This window comes from Sciurus carolinensis, chromosome 14 (genome assembly GCF_902686445.1).
Source record: "Sciurus carolinensis chromosome 14, mSciCar1.2, whole genome shotgun sequence".
Lineage (NCBI taxonomy): Eukaryota > Metazoa > Chordata > Mammalia > Rodentia > Sciuridae > Sciurus > Sciurus carolinensis.
In genome coordinates, this window is record NC_062226.1 from 3,924,468 (window position 1) to 3,946,169 (window position 21,702).

At 53.1% G+C, this 21,702-nt stretch overlaps 1 protein-coding gene across 3 annotated transcripts in view; it reads left to right on the forward strand.

Moving 5' to 3' along the window:
* Ddx31 (DEAD-box helicase 31) overlaps window positions 1–21,702 on the forward strand; it is a 57,707-nt gene that overhangs the window by 16,057 nt on the left and 19,948 nt on the right. For all 3 annotated transcript variants that reach the window (XM_047524875.1, XM_047524876.1, XM_047524877.1), the window contains 6 exons: window positions 102–334; window positions 947–1,123; window positions 3,192–3,251; window positions 11,098–11,148; window positions 12,624–12,763; window positions 16,611–16,689. In XM_047524875.1, coding sequence (XP_047380831.1) covers window positions 102–334; window positions 947–1,123; window positions 3,192–3,251; window positions 11,098–11,148; window positions 12,624–12,763; window positions 16,611–16,689 — 740 coding nt within the window. The remainder of the gene's footprint in view (window positions 1–101; window positions 335–946; window positions 1,124–3,191; window positions 3,252–11,097; window positions 11,149–12,623; window positions 12,764–16,610; window positions 16,690–21,702) is intronic.

Below are 21,702 nucleotides of genomic sequence, written 5' to 3' on the forward strand. Positions count from 1 at the left end.
GATCCTCCTGCCGCAGCCTCCTGAGTTGCTGGGATTCGGCGGATGTTTTGGGGTATGAATGTGTGACCAGTTTCCGTTGTCCTTTTCACTTTTTGTCCAAGGTGTAACACGGCTAGCTGATATCAGTTTGCACAGTCCAGTCAGTATTTCTGTTCTGGACAAAAGCCATGACCAGTCTGACCCAAGGGGCCAAGTGGCCCAGGAAGTCACTCCACAAGCTGCTGACAAGCTGGGCAGCTTTGCAATACCAGAGAGTCTTGACCAGCATGTGGTACTGGTTCCCAGCAAACTACGGCTCGTCTGCCTCGCAGCCTTCCTCCTCCAGAAGGGCAAGGTAGGCCTGGCCAGACCTGGCCCTGTGGGGAAGGAGCGCCCGTGTGGGGAAGGGGCACTGGTGTGGTTTGCGTCAGGCATTGATGGCGAGTTGGGACACGCGTGCGTGTGCGTGCACACACGGAACACAGGCTTAACACATCTCCGTTCAGCTAGAGGTTCCAGGATCGTGGTGAAGAGCCCGAGGTAGGACAGTTGTGTTCGGGTTGAGGTCTGCTGAGCCCCTTCCTGGGACTGGCAGCAGGAGTGCCCTGGCCTCAGAGACGGGCTGCTCCTGGGCCTCAGGTGCTGGTGCTGTTCACCACCAGCTTCACGTGCTGGCTTCCCTGGGCAGGACTCAGGAGGAAACTTCAAAAGGGCTGCGGCGGGTCGTGTTGCAGGGCCCGAGCCCCCACCAGATGGAAGACCGGAGCTGAGGGCCGGCTGTGCCCCCAGCGTGCACTTCTTTTCCGGTCGAGGTGAATCTGTGCCATTCCCTTCGAAGAGTGGAGTGGCTGTTCTCTCTCTAGTGATTGAAAGCTGTGTCGCCCGCTCGGCCGGCGTGTGCGTGTGCTTTAGAGCGTGCTTGTCCCTGAACGCCTTGAACCTGTGCTTCTCCCCCGTGCTGGTGCAGCTGGAGCAGGACCAGAAGGTGATCGTCTTCTTCTCGAGCTGCGAGCTGGTGGAGTTTCACTACCACCTCTTCCAGCAGACCCTGCGGAACCACCTGCAGACCTGGGCCTCCGGGCAGTCGGCCTCCGCCTCCCCGCAGCTGGCCTTCCTGCGGCTGCACGGTGACATGGTGCAGGAGGTAAGCGTGCCCTGCCCACAGCAGAAGGGTGGGCATGGGCGAAGGTCCCGGAGCCCGTCCTTCCACCTGAGAGAGCTCCCGGCCCAGCTTGGCCCACGTCTTCCTCAGCCAGCTGTTACGGCAACAGAGTGCCACTAAGTAGCTGGCACCAGGGAAGGGTTTTGCCTTTTTAGTACCCAGTGTGTAATTAGGGCTTGATGTCTTCAAATTAAGAGCATTAATGGAGCTAAACTGTGGATCCCATATGGCACTGCTGAGCACGGCTGCTGCCATTGTCAACAAGACGCAGCGCCGCACGCTGGACGCCGGGTTGGGAGGGTCCAGCACACCACAGGGCTCCGGCCAGTCTCAGAAAGCAGGATTCACGCTCGGGAAGAAGAGTGCCCCATCTTCCTCGTCTTAGATGTTTAGTCCTACACGTCTGGTTCTGGCCCTCCCTGGCCCACCTCGGGGTCAGGGCAGAGGAGGGGAGAGCGTGCTGGCTGGAGCTGGGGAAGGAGCAGGGGCGGGCCTGTCCTCGGTGGGAGCAAGCTTGCCAGGAGCATCGGGAATCAAAAGGGCAGAGGGAAGCCCGAGCCGAACCAGAGTGCTGGGGACGACCTGCAGGTGGGGCGGCCCAGTGGGGAGCACTCCTGGGTGACGCCCCAGCACCACTGAACCAGAGCGGCTCTCCACGCTGTAGGAGACGCAGACAGTCTGACGTGGTCTTAAACAAGGCTGTCCTCTTTGTTTTCATAGCTCAGGAAATGGAGGCTCAGAACAGTTGCCTTATTCAGGGTCACCTGTGGGCCCAGCTTATTGCTACCAGATTATATACAGGTCCTTGAATTTCCAGGCTTTGTGAGTTTTATAAACTGTTGATTTTTATCTTCCGCGCTCTGTGTGGAGATTGCTGGTTTCATTAGTCTTCAGGTCTGTTTTCACAGAGAGGTTCTGCAGGCCGGGTCTGAGCTGATGAGGAGCTGCAGATGCGCCGGGAGGCCTCTGGTTGGGTGCAGACTGCGTGGCCTGCGCTGTAACAGGCGGCATGTGCCCTCTGAGGACCAGCTGTGTGCTGGTCCTGCCTCATTTCCTGGCTGTGGGACCTTGGCTCACTGTCTCCCTGCAGCACTGAGGCGGAGGCAGCCTGGTGCATGGCCGGCTGGCGCACACAGGCCCTTGCAGGGCCAGGGCCATCCTCTTGTTCTTTTTCAGGAGGAGTTTAGCTTTTTACGCAGCTTAGTAACTGTTAACGTTTCACTTAAGTTGCTTTGTTATGGATTTAGCCTTCACAGCCTCCCGTGAGCCACGCAGAGGGCAGGAGGTAGTGACCCTGCCTCTCTTTTTGTAAGCATCAGGGTTGACGTCTTGATCCAGACTGAGCTGAAATGGTCCCAGTTCCATCTTTCTGGCCCCTACCCACGACCCCTGAGTAGCCTCCCTGGATGGTTGACGTCCCAGACAAGCCTGTGAGCACCAGAGGCGGTTTCTGTTGGAAGGAGAGGCTGCGCGGTGGCGTGACCAACACCATCCTGGTGACTTTGTCCCTTCCCCAGACCTACATACATTTGTCCAGTCTGTTCAGTCTTTAAGACGTTTCTCTGGCTTTCAGGAACATTGCTGAGTTTGATTCTACAATGTAACTGGTAAAAATCATGTAGATTTTTTTAATAGAAATCATAGCACAGTAAAGTGGACAGTGGCCTGTCCCTGTGAAGACCTAAGCACCGGCCCTCCTTCACAGCCTCTGGTTCATACTTGGCCCCCCTGTCCCCCCCTCTGGCAGGTTTCACAACTTCCCCTGCCTCACTTGTCCATCTGCAGATGGAGTGAGGCTCGGACTTCACAGGGTTGTTGTCAGCATTGAAGGATATGCCCCGGGCATGGGCTTCCTGAGGTGTGCTGTCACCAAAGCCCGCTCCGGTGCCACTGCCTCAGGTCCTGGAGTACAGCTCGCTGTCTGCTTCTCCTGCTGAACTCTCCGCCTAAAAATAGAGCAGTAGGAAGTTGGGAAGTTCACAGAAGTCTGAGCTTACTTGGTGGAACATGCCTTGGTGTTGACGAGGCCCTTCTCCCTTTGTCTCTGCAGGAGAGAACAGCAGTGTTCCAGGAATTCTCGCGTTCCGGAACGGGCATCCTCCTCTGCACGGTACGTGCCGCTCTGCGCTTGTGTGAGGGTATCTGTGCTGGGGCCGTGGTGTTTAGCCTCATGACAGTCAGCATAGTGGCCAGCTCCTTGGGGCTGCGGCGTGGCTAATCTCCTACACCTCTGGTTGCTGCCGTGCAGGAGACTTGGCGACTTGCTCAGTGATGGTGGCAGCTGTTAGTCTGAGAACGTGTGAATTGTGGTGATTTCTCTCCACCACAAACTTGTAAATTACAGCTATCGGGAGTCATTAGAGCTGAGAAAGTCTGCCCACAGCAAAAATGACTGTGCTTGCCTCTGCTCGCCTCTGAAAGGAAGTAGATGCTCTGGGACAGCTTTCATTGGCAGTTGGCTAGAACTGGTGTTCGCCCGTGGTCTGTAGGACCCGCTTACTGGGCCTCAGTCATGTGCTGTGGGCCCTGCATAGCATGGGCCTTTTTGATCACTTGTGCTCTCTCAAGATTGAGAACCACACCTTGAATGATCCCCCCTCTGTGGGGACTCACTCCCCAAGATGAGATACCCTCTCTGCTCATGCCTCTGGATGACATAACTGGACCCCATGTGGCTGTGGGGAAGTCCTGAGTGTGTGGTGAGAGACTGCGGTGCGTGGTGTGCCCGCGAGCACGTGCTGCTTGCAGCAGGCTCGGAGCTGGTCCCCTTGCTTCCTGTACTTCTTTTTAGGAGCTCCTACTGCTTGTCCAGTTTTAAAGGTAGTAGAGGTCATTTTCTCTTTAAAGCCTGGGTTGAGTGCAGCTTTGTTTCCTCAGGTGTGAATTTGTTCTGCTGTTTAGAAGGAGCCCTTCCTGGAAACTGACTTGGTGCATGCTATTCTCACGTGCGTGGCAGAGGCTTGCTGTGTGCCGCATTCAGAGCCGAGAAGCTCCTCACACATGCTTAGGAGGACGGCTGGAACTGCCCCAGTGGCCCTTCCTTCAGCCAGCCCCCCAGGCAGACACCTGCATTTGTTCCTAAGCCAGCATCAGGCTGGGGTGTGGCTCAGTGGTACAAGGTTCCTTCCTAGCACCGTAATAAACAACCAACAGGCCTCCCGAAATGTCAGAGGTCCAGAACCAATGATCTGTTGAGGACACCGTCAGCATCCACGTCATGCAGCAGTGGTGGTGTCCCAGGGCCGGCCCCCAGCTACCTCATCCCCTCGCCCCTTGCACTCCACCCCACCTCTTTAAGTCCCCCGAAGGTACCTCAGGCCTTGGGTGCTCTTAGACTGAGCCTGACCTGGACTGAGCCTGTTTCGCCTCCTCAGGAAGAGGGTCCTGGGTGCCCTGCTGTCCCCAGGGCCTCCCACATCGGCTGCACTTGTCTGGCACATGTGGCCAGGTGTTGCCAGGTCACGGGCTCCATGGAGACGTGCTGTGCGTCCTCATTCCATCCTGGAGTCGCACACAGAGCAGACACATGCTGTGGTTGGCCGGGTGGGTAGGTGGGGCCGGGAGCGGGTGTCAGGGACCACTAGCACCTGCTGCCATCTAAGCAGGCACGCTTGGCCACAGCATGCTCACTGTTAAGATAGTTTCTCTGGAACAGAAAGCAATAGGAACCTTGGTGTGGAAATTTGGGTGGAGCCACCAACAGTTTTCTCCTGGACCATCAAGTTCCTGAATTGTCCCTGGGAAATTGGTGACTCCCAGTAGGCACAGTGCCTTGCTTTACAGATGCGGGCAAGCATAGTTCTCAAGGGAAGCTTGGGTATCCGAAGCTGTTTTGTTTTGTTGTTTTTTTAGTTGTTGGATCTTTATCTAATTAATTTACTTATGTGTGGTGCTGAGAATCAAACACAGCGCCTCACACATGCCAGGCAAGTGGTCTACCACTGAGCCGTAGCCCCAGCCCTGAAGCTGTTTTTGCTTTTTGTTTTTTTAGTAGTTCTATGAGGAAGAGAAGATCTTTCCGAAATATAATTTCTCACTAGGTCAAATGATCACTTTCCTTGTTCTTCTGGCTGATATCTGCACTCAAGCGATATCAGCCAGACAAAGACTGCCCTTGTCTTGGCAGAGCACAAGCCCCAACCCCCTGCAGGCCTGGTGAGGAGTGCATAGCAGACTCCCTGCCCACAGCCTGATTTCCTAAAGCCTGCAGTTGAGGTCCCCGATGTCTGTGTCACTTCCGGTGCACACACCTTCCGCCACAGCCTGCGCTGCCCCGGGCCCTGCAGAGGTTACTGGAGAGTGCTGAGGGGGGCTCCTTGTGCATTCCCAAGCTGGGCGAACCCGGGTTCTGGTGGTGCTGTGCTCTTTGCTCACTCTGTGTTCTTGCTACTCCTGCTGTATTTGTCGGCTTTCCTTTGACACTTCTGGTGTCGGAGAGCCACAGGATATGTGAGACACACATGCCGTGGTAGATCATCTTGGGCTGGGGGAGATACTGTCACTCTGCATCCCTTTAAGCAGCCTGTTGCTTGCCAGGCTATCTGAAGGCTCCCCAGGAACCTCCTTGGTGCTAATGAGGAACGAGGCCGCGTCAGGACGAGGCAGATGGAGAACTGGCTTTGTCTGATAAAGGGGACTCGTGTTGTTAATTGTTGCATCGGGATTTTCTCTCCTTCATACTGTACCTTTGGCCATTTTAATTTATCATCCCAAAACCCTTTTAATGAAGCCAGAGAAGACAGAATGTCTGCATATGTGGAAGTTGAGAGAGAACCACACAAATGCGCCTTCCTTTGTTCTCTTTTCCTCTCTTTCAGGAGCAGTTAAGGTCAGTGTGTTGTTGGTGTTAATGAGGAGCATCTTAAAGCAAGGGCCTCTAACTCCACGCAGCTCTCCTGGGACCATCCTGGGCTTCGTAGCCTGGCGGTGGGATGTGCTGAACTGTGGCGAGGTGGAACTCAGGCAGTGCTGAAGGGTGGTCAGGGAAGGAGATCCCTTTACTTTGCCAAGAGAAGAATCCGACACACATAGGCGGTGTGATTTTGTGTCCTGGAAATTAGATCTAAAAAAAAAAGGTTAAGAATAGAGTTAAGGATGAGTAGGAAGGAGTCGTTGGAAAGTTCAAGGCCTGCTTCCCAAGTGGAACTGAGAGCGAAGAACTCAGGTGTAAGACATTGAACTGTCTGCAAAATAGTGGTTTCCTGCTGTATAGGGAAGTGCCCAGCCCAAGCCCAGGGAAGGAGCCCAGTCTGTAGGGCTGTTATGCTGAGGGGTTGGCAGAGGGAAGAGTACAAGAGAGTGGGGCTTGACTTCTGAGTTCCCTCTGGGTCTGACTGACACCGGGCATTCTCTTGGCACCTTGGCTTTCCTTGGTTGCCCCTGGAGAAGTGGAGCCCAGTGACCTCCTCCCTAGGAGGGAGAGCCCTGGAGGTGGGCAGCTCTTGGTTGTCCGGCACCTGCACAGATTTGCTCCAGCCCCTCCGCCACATTGGCATTTTTCTGCTTGGAACACTTAGGCCTGTGCCGCTCCTAATTTCCTCTCCTCCTGGGGAAGTTCCGCCATGCCAGGCATCCGGGAGACAAAGGAGCTGCGTCTGAGGCCTCCGGGGAGTGTCGGTGCAGCGTCCCTCCCACCTTGGACTTCTCCTTCTTCCCAGGGCGTGCTCTTTGGGTACAGTGGGTCTTTGCATTCTGTTTCGCTGGTGTTCATGGAAGGATCATCTGGAGATTGGTCGCTGTTTACTCAGTCACACTAACTCATGTTGCCAGTTTTTTGGCGGCTCCAGCCAAGCTCTCTCGCCTCTGACAGCTTCTGTACTCTCCCCTTCCTCCTCTGATTACGCAGCCCAATCTGTCACCCGGACAGCGGGGGCCTGTACCCTGCTGATGGCTTTCCACACACGGCAGTAATGACTTTTGGCAGGCCGGGAAGGCGTCAGAGGCGCGTTTGCTGCGTCCCTTCTCAGAGAGGCAGCAGGCCCCCTCTCCCTGTTAGTAAAAGTGCTTTGCGAGGTTCTTGGGTAAATAAATGAGTCATTTTAATCCAACTGACAGCCTGGCACCTGAGCAGGCTGCCTTCCATCTGTACTCCTGGGTCTCATGGAGGCAGCCAGTTGTCAAGCCCAGGGCCCTCAAGGCCTCGCCGGTGAGTGTCTTTCAGAACTGACTTTAGCGATTCTTTTGCCCTAATTAGGTTAGAGGGATGAAACTGGGCTGTGGATGGATGGAGTTCTGAACCGCAGCCTTGCGAGTCTCCGCAGGTCACAGCTCCTGTTGATCTGGTGCACCTGACTGCAGCATCCAGGAGGTCCCCTGCCCAGGGGGCCACGTGGGTTGTGGTGGGGAGAAGAGTGCAGAGCAGCTTGTGTTGCCCACCACCTGGTTGCCCATCCTCCTTCCCCACAGAGTCACACAGGTGCGCAGGCCGAGGACTCTTGAGCATGCCCTGCCTCCTGCTCTCCACAGTAGCTCCCGGACAGAGAGGCTGTGCTGTGGCCTTGGCGTGGCTGACCCCTGAGGCTCAGCGGCAACTCGATGCTGCCGACCAGCGGCCTTCCTTCTCGGCTCCTCCCTCCCCACTCTGGCAGCTAGGCTGAGCATGGAAGGAAGCACCTGCAGCAGTGTCGGCTCAGAGCTCGGTGAGAGCGCAGGCAGTGGGTAGTGCTGTTGACCAGGGGCCTTTGCCACAGCTGCCAGTAGCCGGACCCAGGGAGATTGGGTCAGCCAGTGTCCAGAGCAGTGTTCTCCATCACTCATCCTATCAGAGATCAGTCATTTCTTAACAAAAGCTTGCTGGATGTGAGAGTCCATCAGCTTTCCTGAAGACATTGACTGCTGGTGTAGGAAGGCCGATCCTGCTCCTTCAGGTAGGGGACACTCCGAACACCTACTCTGAGCACCTGGGCGCTGTCTGAAGACACTGTGGGTGGTTGGCACGCCTGTGAGGTGAGTGAAGCAGGTAGTCCCCGAGGTCCCTCTGGGTGAGTGGTGCTGGAACAGCACCTCATCCAGTCCCCCTTCACTCTGGGCACGCAGCAACCTGGCATAAGGTCTCAGGAACTTGGCATAGGGTTATTATTCAAAAAAACAATGTATATCTATCCTGGTGACACTTAAAAGTGGTGGGGAGCCTGTTCCTTCCTGAAGAGTTCCCAGCCGTGCAGTGGAGGGGAGGGATGATAGAAAACCATCCTTTGTGCCATCAAGGCAACTATTGGTGCAGAGGAGGCGTGTCAGTGGAAGCGCCGAGGTGTCTTAGGAGGCCATGTTCCCGCATCTCGATGTTCCACCTCCTGTTACCTAATCATTGCAGAGAGGAAAGGTCCCCTTACAGTGTCAGAGCTGGGGCACTGCTCACTGCAGGTCCTTGCCCACCCAGGCCAGGCCACCCTGGTCCCTCCCACCAGGGGCCCTGCACACACACCATCCTAGGTCGTATCCTGGCAGAGGGAACCTGACCCCCTCAGTGTGGCATGTGGGTGTTCCTCGAGATACTCACACTCTTGAGAAGCGAAACCATTAAGTCTTAATGAGTCAGTGAAAGGCAGGGGTGCTGTTGCAGTTGAGGAGTCTGGGGGACATGTGGCAGGTGAATGAGCTGTATGGGTGTCTGAGGTGTGGGGATTGGACTAGGGGCAACTAACCACGGAGCCACATCCCCAGCCCTTAGTATTTTGACACAGGGTCTCGCCAAGTTGCCCAGGCTGACCTTGAACTTGCGATCCTCCTGCTTCAGCCTTCCCAGTCGCTGGGTTACAGGAATGTGCTGCCACACCTGGCTGCATGATGTTATTATACACTCCTGGGTTGGAAAAGACAGTGTTAGAAATCTGAATATGGACTGTTCATGAGAAAGTGATTTTTTCAGTATTGCATTTCCTAAGTGTGATGATGTAGTGGTTACGTGGAGTTGACTTAGCAGATGCTTAGTAAGTCTCCAGGACTGAAAGGCGGTGGAAGCCTGCGTGGGGAGGAAGAGGTGTGGCTACCAGCAGCTCATGGCTCCGGGCACACCTCTGACTCTCACTGGGCCAGTCTTTCAGTTCATGTAGGCTCTAATTTTCTAAATCATAATTGTGGGAGAAATGATAGTGAAACAACCTGGGAAACACAAAAGAGGCAAAATCACCTTGTCACCCTGGATCCTTCTGTCCAGAGATGACCACAGTTGGTGGCTGTGCCCACCACACCCACCCGTGCCCACTCAAGCCATCTGTCTGTCTGTCTCTCTGGTGGTTTTGTTTTTGTTACTCCCCCCACCCACCCATACTGGTTGAAGACGTCAGGTGGTTGGTTCCTAGAGTCCTCTGCAGTTGGATTTGGCCAAGTGCACACCCAGGGGTGGTTCAGCATCTTCCTTTTCCTCCCTGTTCTGAAAGCAGTTGGATCCTGCCTCTATGAGGTTCGGGTTCCAGTTCTGCTGTTGGTTCTTTTGAAGAGAAAGCAATACAGGCAACACATTTCCTGCTGCACGTAGCTGCTCCGCTCCTCTTGCTTCTTAATTAAGTCAGACATTTACAAGGTCTGAGGTTCACTGAGGAACCAGTTTGGCTTCCACCCGTGCTGCCACCTCCCCGTCCTTTTCCTTCCCTGTGGCTATTTCTGTAAGCCTTGGGGTTTTTCCCTGCACGATTTCTTTTTGAAATATAAGCCAGTGGGTTTGTACCCCCAGTTTCTAACATGGAAGCATACTCCGCACACTCAGAACACGTCCTCGAGATTGTCCACAGGAGTGCCCAAAGTTGCTGTCTTTCTAGCTGTCTGGCAGTCTGTTGCACGGAGTGTGGCTGTCTTTTACTCACCCTGTGTCCTCACACACGCAGCTGCAGGAAGAGCCTCGTGTGTGTGTCATTGTGTATTTTTGCCATTATACCCTTTTAGAATTGAGATTGTTCTGGATTGAAGGGAGAGTGTAAGCAGGTGTCCATGTGATTTTGCTAGGTATTACCAGATTCCCCACCATGGGGCTTCGTCCCACTGTCTGCACCAGGGCCACATGGGAATGCGGAATGATCTAATGTGGCCCTGAGAGAGTCAAAACCACCCTTTCTTAGCCTGGACACGTTACTTCACCTTTCCAACTTTGGTTTCCTCATCTGCTAAATGGGGATGGGGTTGTTTTAAAGAGCTGTTTTGAGGGTTCGTCAAAATAATGTAGGTGAAGTGCTTCACCCAGTGCCTGGTGTGTAGTAAGTGCTCAGTAAATGTTGAATAAAAATATTCCTATTTGATTGACGATGATGCTGAGTGAAGATTATTGATAAAGACTGGGAGGGTCCATTTCCTAGGCCCTCGCCCGCAAGAGACTTTTAGGGAACAGAGAATTTTTGCTCTTTGGGCAGTGACCAGTTGAAGAGAGAAAATAAAATCTCAGTTGCTCTTGGTGTCTTGGCTGTCTGGTTCAGCCTCTGCAGTGACTAGCAGGTGTGGTCTGCCTTCTGACCTAGCGCTCAGAAGGGTCAGCAGCGCGCTCCACCTTGGGCCTGACGCATAGTCCTGGGGACACTTGGCGCTTGCCCCTCCCCGCAAGCCCCTTGAGGAGGGCGTTCCAGAAGCTTGCCGTGCAGCCTTACCTCTAGTGTTGCTGGGAGGGAGGCCGGGGTGGCAGTCCATGGACGCTGCTTCCCAGCGGCTCTTCAGATGGAACGTGAGCTTGGTTTGGGGGTCATCCCTACGTGATGCATTGACAGTTGTGGCTCAATCCTTGGGCTAGTTGGCAGGGACAGTCTTACAGCAACCTGAGTTATTAAAGCATTCTGTCAAATTTGCCACAAAGAATTTTTAGCCACAGAGAGACTTGAGTGGGTCCCCGACCACTCAAAGCTGTGTGTCGAGTTGTGTGTGTGCAGGTTGTGGGGTGAGTGAGTGTATAGGGTCGTATGAGAGAATTGGATATATCCGTGACCCCCAGAAAGTCAAGAGGCTCCTCCTAAATCTTGCTTTTTTTTCTCTTGAAGGATGTCGCAGCTCGTGGCTTAGATCTCCCACAAGTCACGTGGATTGTTCAGGTAATTTTTTAGTTGTTCAGGTGTGAACTTGAGGCTGGAATGTGTGATCATGAGCAGACGCATTTGCCTTAAGTAGATAATTATCATCACCCTCTTGGGTGTCGCCCTGGTAACCAGGCAGCAGCCAGCCTTATCCGCCCTGCTGCAGAGCAGCCAGGAGGGAGGTGGCAGCTCTGCTGCTTCCAGACTGATTCATGTCACAAACCAAAGCTTCAACAGTCTGAAGATCACCCGAGTGACCCGTGCCCCTGGGAGGTCTCCTTGTGTCCAGAGGGAGATGGCTTAGCTGTCCTGAGAGCCCTTCCCGTGTGCATTGACTGCAGGGAACAGTTAAGTCCCCAGTAGCATCTTACCCCTAGCCATGGACGCTCTGCCAGAGGGTACAGTTGTCAGCTCTAGTCTGGTGGGTTTGCTTCCTCTTTTTCTTTTGTTAGCCTGCAAAATGGTGTTTTCAAGTCCTTCTGTGTGGGGCCAGAGGACACTGCCTGTTCATGTGAGTTGTGGCTTACTCACATCTTAGTGGAGCTGCATGCCTGTGTCTGGCTGGGGATCTCATCTGTTGGTCACAGATGATCACCTTGGGAGTAGAGGCATTGTGTCTTCTTTCCTGCTGGCCACAGAGTGAATGGAAGATGAGAAGGAGAGGATAATTTTAATGTGCTGGAGGCCAGACACAAAATTGATCATGGAGGGTCTTGTATTGTGGATATTGATTGGTTTAAGGTGCCTGGTCTCCTGTAGAGCATGCTCACGTTGGCCCTCTGATCTGTGGTCATGTAGCAGCAGAGAAAAAAGTGAAGAATGAATCTGTGGTCATTTACCTTTAATGATGACAGTTACTGCCCTCAGTGACAAAGATGCTGTGACCCTTTTTCCTGAGTCAGGAACACTCTCCCAGGAGCAGGAGCCCGGCTCCGCCTGCAGGAGCTAGCCCGGCTCAGCCTAGCTCACAGTTGCCCCTCCCCCCGCCCATGGAACTGCAGCAGGGTGGTGGGCTCACTGGGGCCAGCAGCAGAGGGCGACTCTGCCAGCACCACGGCCAGCCCCTTCCTCTCCAAGCCTCCCGGGGTCCTCTGCTGCTGTCTCCTGAGGAAGGAGGCCAAGGTCATGTGGCCATCCTGGAGAAGCCTGCCCCACCTGCCTACACCCTCACCTTGCACAGTCACCTCCGTGAAAAGGTGCACACAGGAAAACAAAGAGACCGTGGAGAAGTAAAATTAAAAAGGAGATACTGGGATGAGATGGCGTCTCATTTGTCTGGGACTTGGCCACCGTTCACTTGGCGTGTCGGAGCCTGTTACTTCAGTGAGGCCAGGAGTGTCAGGGTGGAGTGACTTCACCTGGTGGTTGTTAGGGTGACCATAGTGCCAGGATCTGATTCTTGGGGTACCTGGAGACAGGCGCGGGGTATTGCACTTCCAATTAATGGCAGCACCTTGATCTGTGAACGTCTTCGTTTTTGTTGCCCTGTTCAGTACAGCGCTCCATCTTCACCTGCAGAATACATCCACCGGATTGGAAGAACCGCCCGGATTGGCTGCCGAGGGAGCAGCCTGCTCATCTTGGCTCCTTCGGAGGCAGAATATGTCAACTCGTTGGCTGCTCACAAAATCAAGTGAGTCAGAAGCCTGCGCGGGTTTCGGCTGATCTCACCTAATTAACTTCCTGTCGCCTTTTACAGTGCATGGGCCTTGTAAGCTGCCGAAGAGCCATTAACCCTTGTGATCCCTAAATGAGTCCCAGAATAGCCAGTGGCAAAAACTAAAGCCCTTAATGCCATCAGCACCTGACAGTTTCCATTGTGTTGCCAGCGGAGTCAAGGATCTGTTGCACTTGGCTTCTCCTGAAGACCATCCCGTGTTGGTTTCTCTGACTCCGAGTGAGCGAGTGAGCGTGCGCAGCCTTCCGAGCCAGCTTCTCCAGACCCTTTCTGTTCCCAGTCTTCACTTCTTGTAGTTAATGTTTGTAACTTCGAAGTTGATTTGTCTTTTAAAAACAGTAATGCTTCTTATCTGCATATGGATAGTTCCCTTCCCCCAGGAAAGTAACCCTGGGGGAAATCTGGAGGCAGTTGAAGGGCCCTGACTGCAGGCTGCAGCTGGGATTCCCAACCACCACCATGGTACAGCACAGTGGGGCAGCAGACCTCAGGTCTAGGGGGCCAGCCCTGGGCCACAGACTGGGAATGGCAGGGAAGCCTGTGGATTGGCCGAGTCTTCTGTGACACCTGCGGCACCTGAAGCAGCAGGTTCCAGTGACGGGCTCCTAAAGGTGTGCCATTTTCAACACAGATGAGCCCCAACACAGCGCCGTGATGGATAAAGGTATTTCCAGAAACACAGGAAGATCCATGTGTCTGCCCAAGGTGGCAGGACATGGCACAGGCCACCCCCAGACGCAGTCGTGGCTCACGGAGCTCCACTGAGAGCAAGGCTGCTCCGGGCGCGTGTCTCCCTGCTGCTGGCTGCCAGGGCTGCTTCCTGTTCTTCTGTGCCCTGCCTGAGGTTTTATGTAAAACAGCAAATAGCACTGTGCGACTTTTTCCCCCTGAGGTACAGAGCTGGAAAAATGGTATGTAGGTCGGAACTAAGTGTTGAAGCAGATGGGGGACCAGGACCAACTGTAGGCCACCCCCTCGCCAGTGCTGGGTATCTGCCCCAGCAGTCCCCTCCTGCTGCCAGCCTGCAGAGCCCTCCCTCGCAGGCGCGTGAGACTTTCAAACCCTTTCAAAGCCATTAGTGTGGACTGAGGCTTGTTCTTAAAACCCACCTGCCTCCTTTGGTGACCAGGGCTGGGCAGGAACCTGATCCTGGGGATAATTGTAGACTTTGGATTTTCTTCTTCCTAACTTGTTATTATCTTGATACGATCTGTCATTGAAGGAGTGGTTTTGTGTTTTAGGAAGGTGTGCATATTTTTTCTTATTTATGAGAGAAATCACACGTAAATCAGTTGGTGGCATCTCCCAGGCAGAGATGCTTAGGAACTGCTGGCTGGGTTGAGGTGGAAACCCACTGATGGAGAAGGGTACTCTCTTCTTCCGGTCTAGACCTGTGGTTGCCTTTATCTGTACCCCTTGGTGCCTGGTCTGCTTGTTCCCTGTGTCCATTCACATCAACTCAGTCTCCTTGGGAAGCAGGGCCCAAGTTGCAGACCGCAGGGATGCCCAATGCCCAAGCGAGCAGCGTGGCTCTTTTGTGGTCCTGATTTTTTTTTTTTTTAAATAAACACATTCAATTCAGTTGCTTGAAGGGCTTAGACATAGAGTAAAACTGGAGCAGGAGAGTAGTGTTCAGCACAGGCGGGAGCTACCGTGGACCAGGTACAGTCAAAGACATGACAGATACAGGTACCCTTGGTGGCGTGTTGTCTGGAAAGCAGAGTGCCAGCATGATGTGGGACTCTGCACCGGGCTCACTGAGCAGGGCAGGGCGTTGGGAAGGCTGCCTTGGGCTTGCCAGAGGGAGGGCCAAGCTTCCAGGGCTGCCCTGGAATCTCGCAAGGAGGCTGGGTTGGCCAGCCAGACCCCTGCTTGAGGGAAGGCCACACACTGTGTGTGTATGGGTAAACTGTTTCTTTGACTTGATACAAGATAAAATAAAACCTCCTGAGAACTAGTTGCAGAGTGCAGTGGGAAGGTGCAGACTGGAACATTCCTGGAATCCAGAAGGCACGCTCTAAGCGTTAAAAGGAGGTGGAGGAGGAGAAAGCATGCTTTGTGCCTGAGCACACAGGAGCCAGGCGGCGGGACGCTGGGTGGCTGATGAATTGCAGGGAAGATTCAGGAAGGCAGCAGAGGCTCTCGGCAGCAAGGGCAGCTCAGCAGATTGCTGCCTGCCTTCATGGAGGGGCACTGTGGAGCTCACAGACCGAGCAAGAGACAGGTGCCCCGGGCCGCTGCCGCCCTACCTGCATGCCCCGGACTGCTTCGGCGTCCTTTCGACTTCTCCCTGTTTGCCAGCTCCCTAACTTTTCCTACTTCTCCTTTAAACGTGTTGATAATGAAAGTCATTGTCACTTTATTAAAATGAAAATGCATTGTCAAACTGTATATCTTAGATCAGGCATAAGACAGTCCCTGAATTTATTTATTTTTCCATCTCTTTCCCTGGCGAGGTGGGTGATTCAGGTCTGTTGATAGGACCATAAATAATCACCGTAGATTTGCTTTGTTCCTCAGAAGCAGTGATTTCTTAGAAGTATAGGAAGCAGCCCTTTGAAACTTAAATCACTCTGCTTCCTTCTCGGTTCCTCTGCACCTAGGGCACGCAGCCGCCTGGCACTGCCTTTGGGGCTCCAGGTGGGTGCGCGAGCCGTGCCCCAGCTGGGATGGCAGTGCTTCTGTGTGGCTGCTGTCATTGCTCGTATCCCTGGCTCTGGGTGGCATCCTTCTTTCTTCCTGTTTCAAGATTTTGCTCCAAGTTGAGTTTCTTTTCCATTTGTATCCCTCCCCACCCCAGAGAGGACGGTGAGGAGGGGACGCAAGGACAGTGAGCGAGGTTGAGAGCGAGAAAGGAGGTGCTGCTGGCACCTCGGGGCTCCCAAGAGGGAGTGGGAGCAGCCCGGGTTGCTGTGCCCGCCTCGGCCCTCTGCCTCGACCTCTCCTCTGTGGAGTGGGGGCTGGGGAGCCTGTGGCAGTCTGGGGCAGTGGCATTTTTGTTGTGGCCTTATGGGAGGACCTTTGGGAAGGAGAGGACTGTCTTCTGTTGCAGAGGCTGCCTCCTGCTGAAGTCTGCTGGTACGTTAAAAAAAATGTACAACAGATCATTTGGTTTTTATCTGTTTTCTCCCCAGAACTGCTTCTTCCCATCCCTTTCTCCTGGGAAGTAGCATTTAGAGTTCATGTGGCCCTCTCTGACTGCGGGTCTGTGTGTGCTCCCTGCTTGGGGTGGTGGCCTGCAGTCACAGATGCAGCATGGGCTTTCCAAGTTTCTCTCTGGTACTGCTCAACTTTGCTTCACAAGGGAAACCTGGTTCTGGTTTTAGCAGTTGTGTGTAGGTCTTTGGCCCTCACCCTAAACTTTTAAGAGACAGAGTAGTGACAACTTTCCATGGTAGGAGCAGAGAGCAGAGGTGCTGAGCACAGGGACTGGGCCACTGTCACCCACCGATGAGTGTTCGCCCAGCGTGCGGGTCGTGCCTTTCTTCTCCTTCCTCCACACTTCCCTGGATATGCACTCCATCAGCTGCGAGTCGGTAGGACTTCAGCAAGCAAGCCGCCTCGTGTGCTGTTCACGATTCATTAGGAAATGATGGCGCCGTCCCTCTGAAGGAGTTCTGAATGAGAGCTGTCTTCCGTTCAGATAGGAGGGCAGTTGCTGGACACTGTAGCTGTCCCTGCAGTGTCATAGAGGTCCCTTTGTGCATTAATTGGTGTGACAATGGCCAGTTTTATGCACCTCACTCTTGGTTTTTTTGTTTAAGAGTAGAATGTTTATTTTGATATGCATTTCCTTTTACAGTATTTCTGAGGTTAAGATGGAAGATATTTTGTCCATTCTGACAAGGGACGATTGTTTTAAAGGAAGACGAAGAAACCAGGTGAGTCTTGTTTACTGTGCTTGCTGCTGACAGCTGCGGCTTGCGTCTTGACCTGGGTTGGTGAAGGCTGTGTGGAGTGCTAGCTTTCTTCTCTTAAGCAGAACACGCATCTCGAGGACCACGACCATCAGAAGCGGCCAAACCTCAGCTGTCTTCCTCCTCTGAGCTGGATGCGTGTGCTGCTCTCATCCAGTTAATGGGCTTCAGTTTGTTCTGGAAGTCTGCCAGGTGGCAGCAGGTCCCCAGAACCGGTCAGGGACAGCGTCACAGCTCCGCCCCAAGGGTCCCTCTCCCAGGTCATCTGTGGGGGTGATTTAACAGACACGCCTGTCCAGGACAGTGTGGCAAGAGGAAGGCATCTGCCTGCCTTCAGACACATTGGTCCTCTGCTTGCGACTTGTGGTGCTGCCACACAGATCACGCTTTCCTGCGGTTCTGGGTAGAGGCTCTGGGTCGTTCCGGGCCCCCGAGCACCCTGCACTGCTGCCTGCAGTGTTCGTCCTCCCCAGCCCTTCATTCGGTGCACCTGGGTACAGTGCCACTGGGTGTAGGTTTATCAAATGTGAATTTCTTGACTCTTTCACATTTGGTTTTTTATGCCTGAAGATAGAGTGGACAGTCGGAATCTTTGGTGTGTCTTTACATGGATCAGTCTTCTCCCTAAGACGGGGACTAGATCTGACTGGCCCTGACCTGAGTTCTAAGTTGATCTGATCAGAGGAAAGGAGCTTTCACGAGGGCAGAACAGTGCTCACTGGTCCTTGTGGGACCTGAAACCAGGCAGTCAAGCTTCCCAGCTGGCGTGTATAACTGTGCCACGTGCCTGGCACACTGAACCAGAAGGACAACCTCAATTGCTCTGCTTTGCTTTGGAGTATGGGGATCAAACCAGGAGCCGCACGTGTGCCGAGCCAAGGCTGTACCTCTGAGCTCCACCCCCAGCCCTAAATGGCCTTTTAGATGAGGCAATCTTAGCCACTTCTGTGGATGTGAAATCTGGTCAGTAATTGGTACCACAACAAAGATTGCAGTGACCAAAAGGAACTGTTAAAGATGCAGTTGATCCACAAGTTGTGTGAGCGATTTTTCTCGTAAAACATCCCAGCTCTGCTAGACCCCAGGCCGAGGTCAGCAGCTCACTGCCTGGAGTGTGGCCGGCACCAGATAGACGCTAACTTGACTTACTTTGTTCCTTGCAGCTACTGCAGGTTCTCGCGTAGGGTTCTTGTCGGCCTCAGTGTCCCCACGATGCTTCACCATGGCTGCAGTTGGCTCTGTGGGATCCACAGGGAGTATGGGGTGCTGCCAAGCCAGCACGGCACAGTGGTTGGAGCAGGGTCTCATGTCAGACTCCCCTTCTGTCACCAGCTGTGAGGCTCTGGCAAGTCCTGGGCCTTGCTAAGCTGTGAGGCATCAGGAGACAGTAGTGCCCTTTTCACAAGGGATGCAGAGGGTTGGGTGGGTACAGTGCACAGCCCTAAAAGGGCTGTCCCTCACTGCTGTTGATGTTGAGGCCACTGAGGAGGTAGCAGGCATAGAGTGAAGCCCAGGCCCAGTGACATGAGTCCCAATGCCCTTTGTATTTTTTGCCATTTCTTAATAAGTGGAACATTCGCATCTGCCTGCTCTCCAGAAACAAGAGCCAGCAGGAAAACTGCAAAACGAGAGCGGAAAAGTTGGCTCCCACTTGATCATACTCCTCCCGCTGCAGACCGACTTTGGTTTCGGTCTTTATCTGGGAACACAAACCTCTGTCCCCAGGGAGGTGAGCATTGTGTCCATTCGTAGAGCCCTTCCTGAAGGACACGTCCCCAAGCAGGGAGCACAGCAGCTGCGTTCCCTCTGCCCTTTCAGCAACAGGCCATGCCATTTTTTTAAACATCTGCCCTTCTGTGGCCTCGCAGCATCAATTCTTCTTTAAGCCTTTTCCCTGGCGAGGGGCCAGCCCCAAGGATCTCCTGAGCCTGAAGGAGCTGTTGTAAATCTCAGGGAAGAGTGTCCCGAGTCGCCAGACCTGCATGTGAACCCTTGCCTCTCAGCTGGTGGTTCTGCAGCCCGGGCACTGTGGAGAGGGAGTGCTCGAACAGAGCCCTGCAGTGGGCCTAGGGCTCGTGCAGCCAGGGGGAGAGTGTGCACAGGGTTCTGGCCCGATCTGAAGGTCAGACCTGCCTTAGCATCTCATCCAAGTCCTGCCGTGGGGTGGTAGTGAGCTTAGATGCCCACTTTAGATGTGGTCTTTGTTTTTAAAAAGAAAAACTACTAAGCAGGGTAGGACTTTCACTGGCACGTAGAAGATGAAATCAGTCATACTGACGTCCAGATGTCATGCCCTGAAGAACTGGATTATGGGACCACGTTTAACTTGAATTAAAAAAAGAAAAATTAACTTAGTTACTAATTACACAGATCCAGTCCTGGAAAAGTGCTGCATGTGGGCGCTCAGTGTTGGTGGTGGGCAGTGAGGCAGAGCTGGACACGGCCACTCATTCTGCTCTGCTTGAGACACCCCTCGTTGCTGGTGCTTTGCTTGTGGCACCAAGTGCCCAGCGTGTGCCAGCAATCTGGCCCTCCGCAGAGAGCTAGGCCCCGGCCGCAGCACCCTCCTCTGCACCCAGCTTGACTAGAGTCCATGGTGAATGTCCCTTTGGCACACATGTTTTTGGGCTTCTGTGAACAGAAAGCAAGTGAGTGAGGCATCTGTAAAATGTATATTTCATATTTAGGTGAATGAAATATACATAGCTTCCTCTTGGTGTGTGAGTGTTCACCCACCTACAAAGAGAATAAATTTGATCTTTCAACCTGACTGGGAGGCACTCAGAAGGTTCTGGGGACCGTGGGGTAAAGCTCAGCTTGGCAGGCAAGTGATTAAAACAAAACCGTTCCGTTTAGTTAAAGACACCTTGGAAGTGGGCGATGTTGAGGCGTGGGCCGCGACACTCGGCTTCCTACCACGGCCACCTCTGAACTGCACCCAAAACTCCAGCCCAGTTACCTCGGGCATCTGCTGCTTCTCGGTGGGTGTGAAGTTTGCACCACCAGTGTGCACGCCCAGCCTGTTTTTCTCACAAGTTTTTTGCCCTGTGAGATATGCCTACAGACTTACCCTGACAACAGAACTGTCGCTGGCACGTGAGGTGTTAAAGTCGGATCTGAACCCTCGCTCGTCCTGTCCGCTGCTCTGCTCTTTCCAAGATCAGCAGGGTGTAGAGACAGGCAGACAGTGTGGATGGACAGTTGGAAGTGTGTTTTCCTACACTACCCGTGGTCTGATGGCCGCAGGTTGGCTTCGTTAACCAGCTCTGAGTGCGGGCCAGGGGCGTGCTAGGACGTCCACGTGCCCTCAGCTTCGACCACCTCTCCTCACAGCCACCTGCCCGTCTGGGGTGGAGGGGCTGTGCAGCTCTGCCCCGCCTTTGATCTCCATGCAGGCTGTCCCCCCGGAAGACAGCTGAAAAGCACTCATTGGTTCTCAGGAGGGCGATCTTAAAGTGTTTCTGCAGGTGGGGGTGGGGAGAGGAAGACGTGCTTTTCCTAAGTACGTTATGTTTTCTGTCATTAACTTTTTCTTATATTTTACTAAGACTGACCTCATCATTTCAAATATGTGAACCTAGTTTGATTGTTTTTTTCCCTACATATTTCAGTTGTATATATACTTACATTATATGTATATATGTATGTGTATATATTTATATGTGAGTGTATATATATATATATGGTGGAGGGTTTTTTTTTTTTTTTTTTTTGGGTTGGGAAGAAAAGATGCCTCATTTTGAAACCTAAAGGGGGGAATAAGAAAAGCCCTTTGTAATATATTGCCATATTATCACTAAATCCCCTGACAGTTGTGACACAGAAGCAAGTCACCTGTCACTTAAGCTTGAGGTCTCTTTAATTTTCTCCTGGAATTCGCACCAGGCTGTCTTTAATTTGAGGCCTTTATTGGAATTCTGAACCTCCCTGCCTCCCTGGCTCTCAGATCTATTCTGAGAGCTGTTACAGAATGTATACAGTAACCAACAGAAGGGATTGGAGCGGCTGCAGTCTGTTTACTTAACACTCTAGAGGGATTCTTGTGCTTATTCGGTCCTGGCTGCCCGGCTTTCAATATCGCTTTGACAACCACTCTGCCCTTCTCATTAATTTTAAACAGTTAAAACACAGGAAAAAGAGGAAAAAGTTTTCATTATTAAAGTGCTTTACTTTTTAATAACAGAGGATTCTGTCCGCCAGGGGAAAGGGCATCCTCACTAATTTCACATTCATATTAAAAAAAAAAAAAAGGACGCAGGCAAGGTGACAGTGGTACTGCTGAGGTGGCTTTAACGAAAGGAGGGCAGCAGGAAGAGTTTGCATTTCACATCCGTTAAGGGGGGTACTTGTTAATGACAATAGCAAATGTCCACTTTGGTAACACAGCTCCTAAGTGACTCTTCTCTTGACATGCTAGCAGATAGAACCCTTAGGGGGACCACGTACTGCGAAATCAGCTAGACTGTCATCAGCCAAACAGGTAGCAGGGGCGATCTGACTACACTGCACACATTTCCAGTTGTTAAGTCTCTATTAATACAGAGAAGAGTGTCGAGCCAGGGAGTGAGCCTCCTGCTTCTTCCCAAAAAGTGAAAGGGAGCCGTGGGTGTCCAGGTCGGGTCAGACACAGTCACTCACGCCCGGAGCTCCAGGGGCGAGGGTGGCAGCCTAGGGCACTTGTGCTTTTCCCTGCAGCCTGTGTGGGCTGGGGTGGAAGTAGGGCTGCACACAGGGGCACCACTCCCGCGGTTGGTGGCATCTGCCTGTGGCCCTCACTGGCCTGGGGAAGCTGTACTCTTAGGTCCCAAGCCAGTACGTCCAGTAGCAAGCATCGTGCGTGTGTCAGATGAGGAGACAGAATTCACCCCTTCTTAGTGGAGACGTTTTAAAAGTAAATCTTTTCTCTGGGATTATGAAAGATGAGAAGGAAGTAATTTCACCCTTCTCCGTCTGTGAGCCTGTTGTGGAAACAGTCCC